This window comes from Siphateles boraxobius, unplaced genomic scaffold, assembly GCF_051911475.1.
Source record: "Siphateles boraxobius isolate OS27281-9 unplaced genomic scaffold, OSU_SipBor_1 24, whole genome shotgun sequence".
NCBI classification, from domain to species: Eukaryota; Metazoa; Chordata; class Actinopteri; order Cypriniformes; family Leuciscidae; genus Siphateles; species Siphateles boraxobius.
Genome location: NW_027508855.1, coordinates 17,637,501 through 17,650,000, shown reverse-complemented (window position 1 = coordinate 17,650,000; position 12,500 = coordinate 17,637,501). Strand labels below are relative to the sequence as shown.

Sequence of the window (12,500 nt, the reverse complement as noted above, 5' to 3'; positions counted from 1 at the left end):
TGCATATTTGGGGCTTCACAGGCGCAAAAAATGCAGTCTATTAAGGAAAACCATTAGTTTTTGAGACAGACAACATCTTATTCAGTCTCATTCTCCAGTCTGCAGGCCAGAGAGAGGAGATGATGGGAAATTATTATTGCTAATTTCTTGAATTTAAGGGGGATTTGTTCATGGCCTTGTTGTTATTATTACAGAAAGACACTAATAAGATGTTCCTTGTGATCTCTATGATGACTCTCACCCCGCGTAAGATCCAGCGGTACATTCTCCTCCCCGCTGTCATTCCGACCTGTCAAACACAAAAAACGAAACAATAAAGACATAGTAATCCCTTATCCGAGGCTTAACGGAAACTGCACAAGCGGAGGGATTTAAACAGAGCAGGCCGTGCATGGTGACGGGGGTGTGGGTGCCGTTAACTTGCCTCTCATCCGTACACTCCGGGTCGGACGGCCGCGGATGCTGACCGCCATGTTGGCAGGGACGTTCATCATCACAACACCGGAACTCTCGTAAATTCTCGCGAGGTTTACTTTTTCTTTCATTATCCTGGGCGTCAGAAAATGTTCTATAAGCTAACACTTATTGAATTATAAAATATATACACACTATGTTTAATTATTAAAGGTCCGGGGTTCGTTAAGATATTATAACATTATTATACCGAATATATAGAATAATAGTATACACTTTTTTATTACCATTCAGACAGTCTCAAGTGTACAGGGTTTTTTTTTCCATCTGCAAAACGTCTTTTTGGATGGCTTGGGGTGTCATATGTGGGCATTTTTATTTGAAATGCACATTTTAATTCCAATGCCGCTTCACTGGTGTACATTTTTACATTTTAGTTTTAAGTTGTTAGAGCAAAACATTTAATGCACGAAATAAAGCACATGTTCAAAGTTTTTCGATCACATTACTTTATTCCTACAGAGGTCACTATACAACGTATAATATTCACTATATATCATTCTTAAACAATGAAAAAAACATTGTTTTTTGTGAAAGGATCGATGACAAATTAGGATGTTCAAAGTGAAGGCGCATGCTAGATGAGTTGATCAGTGCTTAATCATTGTCGTAGATGCACTCTGTAACATACAAGATCAAGAAAAAAGAATTAATTGCAGTAAAAGGATGCAAACTAAATACATATTCATCAACTGTGCATGTGCAAGTTAAACCTTACCGTCACCAACATCATCATAAACAGATTCGTCCCTTAGAGAGGAGAGGAAGTGAGACAAAAAATATGAAGTTGTGGCCAACTGATCAGCCAAAATATTTGAATATCAAGAGAGCATGGTGGCTGATAGCATTGCTGAATTGTACACAATATTTACTCAAAATTAACTAATATTCACAAATATTTAGGCATATCAAATGAGTCAGGAGTGCTTGAAAAAAAGAAAAAACTGTAGCTTATTGACTGGTGTGAAAAAAAAAATTTACATGCAAAAAGATGCACCAGAATAGAAATAGAACTGAACAAGAAGACTGTACTTACTGCTCCAAATTAGCAGTAGACACATAGCCAACTGTAACAGAGAGAGACTATTTAATAACAGTTTCCTATTCGGCTGTAATGTGCATCTCAGCACAAGTATTATATCCTCAATCAACTCACATTTCCCTTCGCTGTTTCGGCAGATGAGTTTGTCATCTACAGGGTGAACCATCACATCAATCATTTCTCCGGGTTTTATCGGCAGGTCTTTATTACCAAACTTCTTCACAGACAGTGATGGGAGAACAGTAGCTTGATAAAGCACTTTGATTTCTGCATTATACTGCAAGAAGAGGCAGTAAGGAGGTTAGTATACAGAGTCATTTCACTGATCGCTTCCACATCAGCAGTCATAATAGCGTGCGTCTTACTTTGAACTTCTTCCTAAACTCTTTTTCCTCCTTCTCAAACTTTTTCCTTATCTTTGGGTCCAACAGGTATGTCTCGCTTGTTGAGCTGAACTTTGGATTGCTGCAGTGAACAAGAAAAGAAAAGAAGATACAAACATGATTTTTTACATCTGAGTGGTGCAAAACTCACTGACATAATTTTGAAGCTGACATTTTTATTTTTCAACAGGTGAAAATTTTAAGTCGGATCACTTAAAAGGATAGTTCACCCAAAAATCTAAATTCTGTCATCCTTTACTCGCCCTCAAGTTGCTCCAAACCTGTATGTTTAAGTTTACACATACTACCTTTTTTTTAAAGAAATTGATTATTTTATTCAGCAAGGATGAAGCATTAAATGAATTAAAAGTGACAATAAATAAATTGAAGCATCATGTGACACTGAAGACTGGAGTAATGATACTAAAAATTCAGAATAAATTACATTTAAAATATCTCCAAATAAAAAACAGAATTATTGTAAGAATATAGTACAATATTTCTGTTTTTACTGTAATGTAACAGTTACTTGCCAAAATTTGGGGTGAAAGAGAAAAAATATGATGAATGATAATAGTAAGTTAAATAGAACCACAAGGAGCACAAATCAGGTCCAAACTATTGGAGAAAGTAACATTGATAGAATATATCCTTGGATACAAAACATGAGGGGAAAAATGAAAATCCACGATACCTCTAGATTCAGGAAAAATAGCGCATTCAAGTCATGTCAGAAGATCGTATTTACATGCTGAAAACACATGAAGTTGTAATTGCGAGTTGGAAGCTCGGGATTTTCTTTAAGTCTTGAGTTTTTGAGTTGAGGGCGTTTCAGTGAGAAACATGGTGGAATATCACAATACCTACAATTATTTAGAAGTGGCATTGTCAGACTTTTTTATTTACAACAAAATAAGCTAACTGCCTGCACAAAATGTGATAGCATCGTAAAATAACAATTAGGGATGCACCAATATGAACATTTAGGCCGATACTGATAACCAATATGCCTTTATATTTGTAAGCCGATAACCGATTTTTTGGTCGATAAATCTAAATCCAAATTTTTGTATAATTTTTAAGAGCCTAATTATGAAAACAAAAGTCTCACAATTTAAAGCCATGTCCCAAGCACACAATTATAATGATGTTCTGATTATAATTTTAAGTTCTTATTGTAATCTTATATGAAACCAAAACCATCATGGCAAACAGTGCTCATCTGAAGTGTCTCAGCTGAAGGAAATGATCCTTTATTTATCGGCTTTAATATATTGGCCAAAATTTCTTATCGGGCCAATAACCATAACATTAAAAATGAACATACAGTATATTGGCTGATACCGATATGGTGGCCGATATATCGTGCATCGCATCCCTAATAACAATATAACATGTAACGATGTTTACAGTGCTGGCTTTATAAGTTAATTAAAAACATAAAAAAAGCAAAACACACATTCTTTGTTGATTTCCTAGAATGTACTTGCCATCGTTCTTCAACGACAATGACTTGAACGCACCTTAAGTCTTAATTACGACTTCACAACTCATAAATATGAACTTCCCAAGAGTACTTGAAAGCACTAAAACTTAAGGATTCAAGGAAAATGGGAATTTAAATGATAGACCATGCAGGTCTTGAGGTGAAAGGCCAAAGTTTATAGTCATGATCTTAAAGTTGCCAATTCTCATTAAACGGACGGCCTCCTAAAACAACATGTCGATGAAAATTTGTGTCTGCTGTTCTTGTTTTGTAACATGTATGAAGTAACCTGCAAGGAGAAGGAGGTGGAGGGAAGTCTGTTGAAGTCACATCATCATACGTGTCATCAGCAGCATCTGCTGGGCATAAACCAAAAACATCTCAGGGGTTTCTGGGTAGAGCATTTACATTTACAATATTGCACCTGGCAGATTCTTTTATCCAAAGTGAATTACACTGCATCCAAGTTATGATTTGTCCTTCCATTGATCATGCATTCCCAGGGAATCAAACCTATGTTCTACAGTTTAAACTACATGAACAGAAGTTCCTGTTAAATAGGAGTGATCAATCATTACATTTTATGCATTTCTAAATGTGAAATGAAATACAGTGGTATTAGATTATGAACTAAATTAATATTATATTAATGTAGAGTTAAAGTGAGTATTACTCACCCACAACATTAAATTCAAAGTCAGCTGGAGGGGGTGGCGGCAGGAAGCTGCAAAGTGACAGAAAACTGACAGTAAATCCATATGCGCTTCACAAAGGTTAAAGGTGCTTTAAATAACATTTGTTTTCTAAAAAAAACTTTTGACTGTCACCTATCAAAGAGAAAGCTGAACAGATAAGTGTTTTTTTATATGAAACCATATACTTTTTTTTACTACGAATATGACACTTCTTTTTTACATTTATATAAAACAGTAATGTGTATTTATCTACAAATATATGTTTAACATACATTTTAAACATTTTTTAAAATACAATGACATTTATTTATTGTTATACAATATGTATTTATTATACATAATCTCAAATCCCCTAAATTTAGTGATAAATGTTGATTTCATTAATTTGCTTCATTTGGTTAATAATAATGATAATATTTTAATTCAGCAAGCAAGGATGCATTAAAATGATCAAAAGGGTCAGTAAATATACTTGTAATATTATAAAAGATTTCTATTTCAAATTAAAGCTGGATCAAATAATCCTGATAAAAATGTATCACAGTTTCCATAAAACTATTTAAGCAGCACAACTTTTTTCAAGATTACTAAATCAGCATATTATAATGATTTCTGAAGGATCATTTGATACTTGACACACACACACACACACACACACACACACACACACACGCACACACACACACACGCACACACACACACACACACACACACACACACACACACACACTATAAAAGTAGAAAATAAGTAGGATGTAAAAGAGAATCAAGGTTTACTTTTTTATCAAAAAACAAACAAACTGAAAAGTGCTGTCATTGATTGCTTAGATGTATATACTGTTTTTTTGTGAAATATTAAGAGCTTGAGAAAATTGAAAAATTAACATGAAAAGTTAAATCACCTGAAATCAGCTTGAGTATCATCTGTACACTCATAAATATCATCTTCACACTCAACTGCTGTTGTAATTGTGAACAAGAAAAGAAAAAAAATAATTTTACGCTTCATTCACTTGACACTCGGTAAATGATTGCAATGTTATTTTCATTTATATTTATTAAATGCATAATGCAATGGCTTACCATCTGGTAGACTGAAAAAATAGATGTATTTTTTTAGTTAAAACATAAATAATAAATGAACCTCAATAATGTTAATAAGCTAAATAAGTGTACTAGTTACTCTCTTACTTATTGACTTCATCACCAGCACCCACATCATCATACATCTCCTGTCCATCCGGTGTGTGTCTCACTTCACCACACACATCTAGAGTGTCAGGCTTCACAAAACCATCTATATGGAAAAACACACCAACACAATAATAGCAGCTGACCATGGCTAGTCAACGATGAACACAACGATATTCAGTCTAATATAGACTGAGCATGTTCAGTTTAACAGGACATATCAGCACATACATACATTAGAATATCAGCATATATGTTATGTGTAAATCCAGTGCAGTGTGTGTGGCAGATGAACTCACAGTGGCCTTCAGTGTTCCTGGCGAGCCAGTAGTCCTTCGGGTTTTCTGTTTTGCGCACAATTTCAATGGTCTCTCCCTGCTTCAGTGGAAGTTTGTTCTTCCCACCTTTGTGGTCCACACTGGCCTTCACTGTGTCAACTACCGCAATCGTACCCTTAATCTATCCAAGCAGAAATTACAGTGATGGTTTCCACATGCATATTCATTTCTTAACTTAAATTAAGAACGATTTCTATCCACAAGTTCTAATATTTTGTAATAAAACGATTTTTGATACTTAAAATCAGCATGAACCAAGTAATTTATATCAAAGCAAATACTCCTATGATTATGGTGAAAAAAATGATATATGATTATAAAAAATAATGTCATAATCCTAAAAAAATATCTTCTAATCTGAATTTTGTTCTTGACAGGTTTTATGAGATTCATGAAAATAAAAAACCCTAACAGCCACATAATATCAAAACAGATATCCAGCATTGAGCTGTTTGTAATCACTTTAAACTTTTTCCTGGCCTCCTGCTGCCTTTTCTCTCTCTCTTTCTTCTCTTTCTTCTCCTGCTCCAAACGTTTCTTCTCTTCTTTTTCAAGCTTTTTCTTGAGTTCTTTTGATTCTTTTGTCGTCTTTTCCCCCATCGTTTCTTTGTTGTCTTCGGGCCTGTGTAGAGGAAAGTTTTCCATTAGAAGAGTTTGGAGAAAGTATTCTTTCTTCCCTCAAAAAAATAAGCTGTTGAACGAACTTAATTAAGGAAAACCTTTCCATGAAACTGAATTACATTTTACCAACACAATCAATTTAGTTTGAAATGATTTGTTGTAATTTTGCTGTATGAACTTAAATTCCTTTAGTCAAGACTACTAAAATAATTATGTCATTCCTACTAGATAAAGTTGTCAAGTTAACTAGATTACATTTTTGTCCTGCCTAAAATCGACAACTTTATAATTTTAGCTATTTTGACTCTACAGTTACTTCCAATGATAGAAGCTACCAGCGTTCAATTGAATAAAAATAACTTTTTACATAGCAATATTAGATATGACTTATGCAGGTCTGTGAGTGAGGTTTAATGCATATGTAGTGTATACTGAGTGCCCACACGCTAAACACAGTCGTCACTCTTCTGCATAATGGTAACCATAAAATTCAAAAACATTACAGAAAGTCCTCTAAGTTTCTAACATAACTGGGAACTACAGATCCACTGCCCAGTTAGTTGTCAACAAAAATTATTAATGTAGCTTTCACACAAATTAATTAAGTAAACTACAGTTTTAAATATATCAGGTTGATTGAACACAATTAAATTAAGTTGTGACAAAATATTAAACAATCATGTTACTTTTGCTTATTTTAATTATTAAATTTAACAATTTTTTTTGAGTGTTGTTTTATTTCATTAATCATATTGAAATTTGAGACCATTTGAATTGCAGCCTTTGCTAAAACGTAACTAGATTTCCTGAAGAAAATGTGAGAGGCATTTGTCTGTGCAGAACTTGCTATTACGATAGGTGATGGTTCACAAGTTTGTTAAAAATTCCTTCTCCAATGAAAAATCTCTTCTCTTCTCTGATGATGTGTTCTGTGGCGTGAGGGCGGGGCAACCTGTCACTCACATGAGATCCACCAATAGCAAACCACAACCATCCAATCAAGTCCCCATGGACAAAATCCCACCTACATTTTTTCTTGTTTGAAAAGTAATTTCACTCGGATATACATCACAATAGGGAAGAAAAGACTAATCGCAACTTCTTTTTAATGCTGTGTTTAAAGATGGTCAATTATGCTTTTTTATAAGGTTCAACTTTCTTTAGTGTGTAATGTTGCTGCTTGAGCATTAAAAATGTCTGGAAACTTACAAAGCACAAAGTCACTCCTCCAGCAGCAGTTGTTCTCTCTATTAGTGTCACTGTTTCTGAACTCCCTGAAACGAATCCATTGTAGTCTTGAGTTTTCTTCCGGGAACGAACATGTCACAATATTCCTCATTTAAATAATTCCCACCCAAGGCTTACTCTAAATAAAGGGGACGAGGCCTGATTGAGTTGTGTTAGTAGTGTGTTGAAACTCGCAGTTATGATGAGGAGCGGGACATTACCAAAACACTCAAAGCGGTTGACCAATCACAACACACTGGTCCAGCTGACCAATCAGAGAACATTGAGCTTTTTAGAAGGAGGGGCTAATTAGAGACAGGAACTAAACAGAGCGTTACTGACAGACTGGAAAGATGGGAGCTGCAAGTGTCAAATATGTGAATATATATACATATATATATATATATATTTTTTTTTTTACATTCAAGAATTGGGGAAAAAAAGACCCAAAAAAACTAAATCAAGACGTTGTACAAGGGCATAAAATGACCAATGTATTTTATATTTTGGTTCAGGGGTTTGTTCAAATCACTAATTCTAAGTCTGAGTAATAATAATGCTTGAATTAGCTACCACAATTAAATAAGAGATCTCACCCGTTGTGGTCAAGATCCTCGTATATCTCCTCACCCGACTCCTACACAAGAAACAAACAGAGACGGTAAAAGCTAAAATGAACTAATCTTAAAAATTCAGTGTTTTATTTTCACAATCATTTTCTTCAGTCTGTAACAATCAGACTGTCTTGGTAAAGCCTTCATTTCCTTTTGAAATGCTGGCTCTTTTGCAGACTATTTTTACCAAGTGTCTCAGAAGCGAGATGTTGATGTGCTATTTAAAAAAGCTCTACACGAGATGTCAGCTTAAGCAAACACAATCCTTACCTCATGGTCATTGCTGCTTTTACCTAAAACAGAAAAGAGAGTTGTTTACAGACTTTGAAAAAAGACCTAAAAAATCCAGCAATAATATTAAAGTAACACCTAGAAATGTCATTTCATGTGATGCTTGCATGTGCTTTTTCTTTAAAATAAGGACGATATCTTTGATATTTTTATAATCTAATGCAGTGACATTAAGACATTATGTAGCCAAACATTTCTTGGGGTTACTGTATGTGTCAAACGTTAATTTAAAACTCATTTATATAACTTCTCTTTAAAGACCTAGTGAAGTCGGTGTCCTGTTCATGGTGCCCGTATCATCATAAAAATCCTCCTGGAGAGTCTGATCCCTGTTCACAACAGAACAAACGGTAAAAAACAAGCTTACTTTTGAATTTCTGCTTCACATCTGTATATTAATTATAATACATGCAATTGTACTATTGCATCACCTCACAGTACAGCAGTGGTAACATAAAATTACTCTGTAGTTATGAATTCTAACTATGAGTACATACTATACCATATTCATGTACCATGGTATTTAAACGTCAAGGTACACACACAAATGGTGTTGGCTTTACTTTGAAATAATTTTTACTCAGAAAATAGAAATTTTTACTCCAAAGAAACAAGTAACAGTGAATTAAAAATGACATTTTGAAGTAGAAAGACTGAAATAGTACTTTCTAATAAAATATACTCTTTTTTTTACTTACAACTTTGAAAAAAACCGATTTTTACTGTGTATTTCACAACTCAATCACCATGGTATTACTATAGTACCATGTCCGCAGAAATTAATAGTATTAATAGTATTCATTATTTCATGACACTCTTTTTTTATGTATTGTGTATGTATATGTATTGTGATGTTATATGTATTTCCAGATTGTTTTTACCGTATCTCAAAGTCAGCACTCACATTGGAGGAGGAGCAGGTGGAAGTGTGAAGTCTGGCGGTGGGGGAGGAGTCATAGATGTGATTGACAGGCGTTCAGGTGGCGGTGGGGGGGGGAAATTTCCAGGATCAAGCTCAGGATTATTGCTGTTGGAAACTGATGAACCAGGAGATGGAGACGTAACAAAGCGACAAAAACTAAATATGATGATACACAGAGCAACTTTTTGGGCAATGTTGCTGTCAACGGGCAACCAGATGAGACACAGGGCCCACGACCAATCTAAATTATCCAGATAGAAATGTATTGCCCATTTTCAATGGGAAAATGCCCAAGCAACAATCGCCCGGCAAGATTGCCCAGCAACATTGCTCAAAAAGTTGCCCTGTGTATCATCACCTTTAGACACTGAATCGTCCATGAGTCTGTAAATCTCTTTTTTAAAATATAGGTTATATTTCACAGCTCAGGGAAATGGATTTTGGATGTTTAGACAAGAATATGGCAGGCAGACCCAAAAAAGTATTTGGACATTTGAGTCACACTTTATGAATGCATCCTGAATGGTCTTACTAATGGATTAATTTTCTTTAAAATAAAGACATACATTTTTTTATTTAGCATAAAGTCAAATGAGGTTGTTCATTGTTATTATTATTCTAGTATCTTAAACACTTACACTTGTTTTGAATTTTGTTATACAATGCAATGACATTCAGACATTTTTAAATGATTTAAAATTAAGTTAAAGAGTTTGGGGCCAGTAATGTTTTTTTAAAGAAATTAATACATTAATCATTCAAGGAACACAATACACTGATCAAGAGTGACAGCAAAGAATGTTATAATGTTACAAAAGATTTCTATTTCAAATAATTGCTGTTCTTTTCAAATTGAAGTATTTCTGCAAAAAAAATGTTTTAACATTGAAAATAATTAGACATATTTCTTGAGCAGCAAATCAACATATTAGAAAGAAAGGATCATGTGACACTGAAGACTGGAGTAATGATGCTGAAAATTCAGCTTTGATTACAGGAACAAATTACATTTGAAAAAAATAATATTTAAATAGAAAACAGTTCTTTTAAATTGTAATAATATTTCGCAATATTCGTTTTTACTGTAATTTAATCAAATAATACCTTTATGAGCATAAGAAACGTTTCACAAAACATACAAAAAACGTACTGACCCCAAACTTTTGAACAGTTGTGTAAGTGTCTAAAATCTTATTGACACCACTGTATTTTAGTTGTACACTCACATAATTCTAGACATTTAAAAAGAATGAACCTATATGATGAATCTGAATGAACACACATCAGATTAAGCTTCATCATGGATGTCCATGTCTTACCGTTCCCTCTGAACTTGTTGAGGTTAACATGTGGAGGTCTCTCTGGTTTGGCAGGACACTTTCCTAAAGCAAACACATTGGGGAGAGGCTTCGTTTTTGGCACTGACAAATCATCAGTAGCAGTTCCCGGTGCTGCAGAAATGTCTTTATGAAAAACAGCTTTCAGCATAACAGATGGTTTGGCAGGAGTCCAGGGTCCGGCTCCTGCAGAATCGGATTCTGTATACCAGTTCTCCTGTTGTTCTCTATTGGGCAGATTCGCTCCAACAGCATCCCTTCTCGAGTCACTATTGGGCAGGTTGGTAGAAACTGGAGGATTGAATCTAGTCTCTGAAGAGTTGACTGTAAAGTTGGGTTTGACCATGGATGGTTTAGGGAAAGGCTGGTTGGTAGAAACTGGAGGATTGAATCTAGTCTCTAAAGAGTTGACTGTAAAGTTGGGTTTGACCATGGGTGGTTTAGGGAAAGGCTGGTTGGTAGAAACTGGAGGATTGAATCTAGTCTCTAAAGAGTTGACTGTAAAGTTGGGTTTGACCATGGGTGGTTTAGGGAAAGGCTGGTTGGTAGAAACTGGAGGATTAAATCTAGTCTGTAAAGAGTTGACTGTAAAGTTGGGTTTGACCATGGGTGGTTTAGGGAAAGGCCCGGAGCCTGTGCCTTTATGCATGTCCACAGGTTTGAGTTTCACCGGCTTGGGGATCAACAGTGGATTCTGGTCCTCAGTCTTGGTGCTCCTGAATTGATTGCCCTGATTAGGTTGGGAAAACTTACTTTCACCAACCAGTGAGTTAAAGCGAGACATCAGAGCTTGTACATTAGTGAATGTGGCCTAAAAGAAGTCAAATATAAAAGAAACATTTGTAACACAATAAAGTCTCATTCATTGGTAACATTAGTCAATGCACAAACTTACATGTTAATGTTAGTTATAATCCCCCTGTAGTCAATAATGTTATCCCTTAAAACTCATCTTTGATCCACAAAATTAAAACAGCTTGAATGTAACTCTACACCCTTGCCTAATTTAGTATATGCGGTTCTATGAATATGCAAATGAGCCCCGCCTCCACTCATTCGCAGCAGCTCAAAGATCCACTCGTTGACGATCACACGTTGATCTGATTGGTTACAAGGTAGTTTGTGACGTCAGAAACATCAGCGATTTCAAAGCGTGTTTTTGAGACCGTCTTTGGTTTCAAAGCGTGTTTTTGAGACCGTCTTTGGTTCACTGCAGTTTTAGGAAAAAAGCAAACTTGTTTTTCACCACAGGGGGACTTTAAATGTTTTTCCTGTGAAATGTCCATATTTAAAGTCCCCCTGTAGTGTGAAACTTTAATTTTATCCCCTAAAACTCATGTTTGATCACAAAAATTACATATTTAAACATTTTTTTCTTGAATAAAATTGGTCATGCCTTAAAATATCTTGAATGTAACTCTACACCTTTGCTTCATTTAGTATAATCGGATTCATGAATATGCAAATTTGTAAACATTTGAAAACATTTCAAGTTGACTAAACATTTTAAAGGCAGCACGAACACTTACTTTTTAAGTTGAAACAATTTTTTTACAGTCTTCTTCAGGGAACCATTGATGCCGATAAAGAACCTTTACACACTAAAAGCTACTCTGAACACTTAAGCAACCAATCCCACCATTGTGGTAGCGAATTTTACACAGTCAACAACTAATTTTCTCCAGAAAATAAGAAAAATATAATCCCTAATATTATAATTAATGCAGCAACCTCCTTGAACAGGCAACAGATAAAAATATTCTCAACATTTAAAGAAGATGTGAAAACATTCACACTGTCTAAATTCACACTTTTGGTGTCCCGCCTTTACACAAGACACTCTTTAAATTCACAAGCGTGAAACACAATTCACAAGAGT

General features: G+C 34.8%; 2 protein-coding genes across 2 annotated transcripts in view; both read right to left on the bottom strand.

Annotated features, from left to right (window-relative positions):
* rictora (RPTOR independent companion of MTOR, complex 2 a) overlaps window positions 1-498 on the bottom strand; it is a 30,345-nt gene extending 29,847 nt beyond the window's left edge. The window contains exons 1-2 of the mRNA XM_077241742.1: window positions 425-498; window positions 242-289 (exon numbers count right to left, since the gene is read on the bottom strand). Of these exons, the coding sequence (XP_077097857.1) occupies window positions 242-289; window positions 425-494 (118 nt within the window). The 5' untranslated portion in view covers window positions 495-498. The remainder of the gene's footprint in view (window positions 1-241; window positions 290-424) is intronic.
* Window positions 499-902: 404 nt separating this feature from the next.
* LOC143749313 (FYN-binding protein 1-like) lies at window positions 903-11,426 on the bottom strand. Its single transcript, XM_077241850.1, has 15 exons — window positions 10,604-11,426; window positions 9,267-9,399; window positions 8,624-8,691; window positions 8,342-8,364; window positions 8,054-8,094; window positions 6,072-6,231; window positions 5,571-5,730; window positions 5,272-5,377; window positions 5,164-5,174; window positions 3,675-3,741; window positions 1,882-1,981; window positions 1,631-1,793; window positions 1,511-1,541; window positions 1,193-1,224; window positions 903-1,094 (listed from the first exon to the last, which is right to left on the bottom strand). The coding sequence occupies exons 1-15, from the start codon at window positions 11,403-11,405 to the stop codon at window positions 1,072-1,074; spliced, it is 1,920 nt and encodes a 639-aa protein (XP_077097965.1). The 5' UTR covers window positions 11,406-11,426; the 3' UTR covers window positions 903-1,071.
* Between the last annotated feature and the right edge of the window lie 1,074 nt (window positions 11,427-12,500).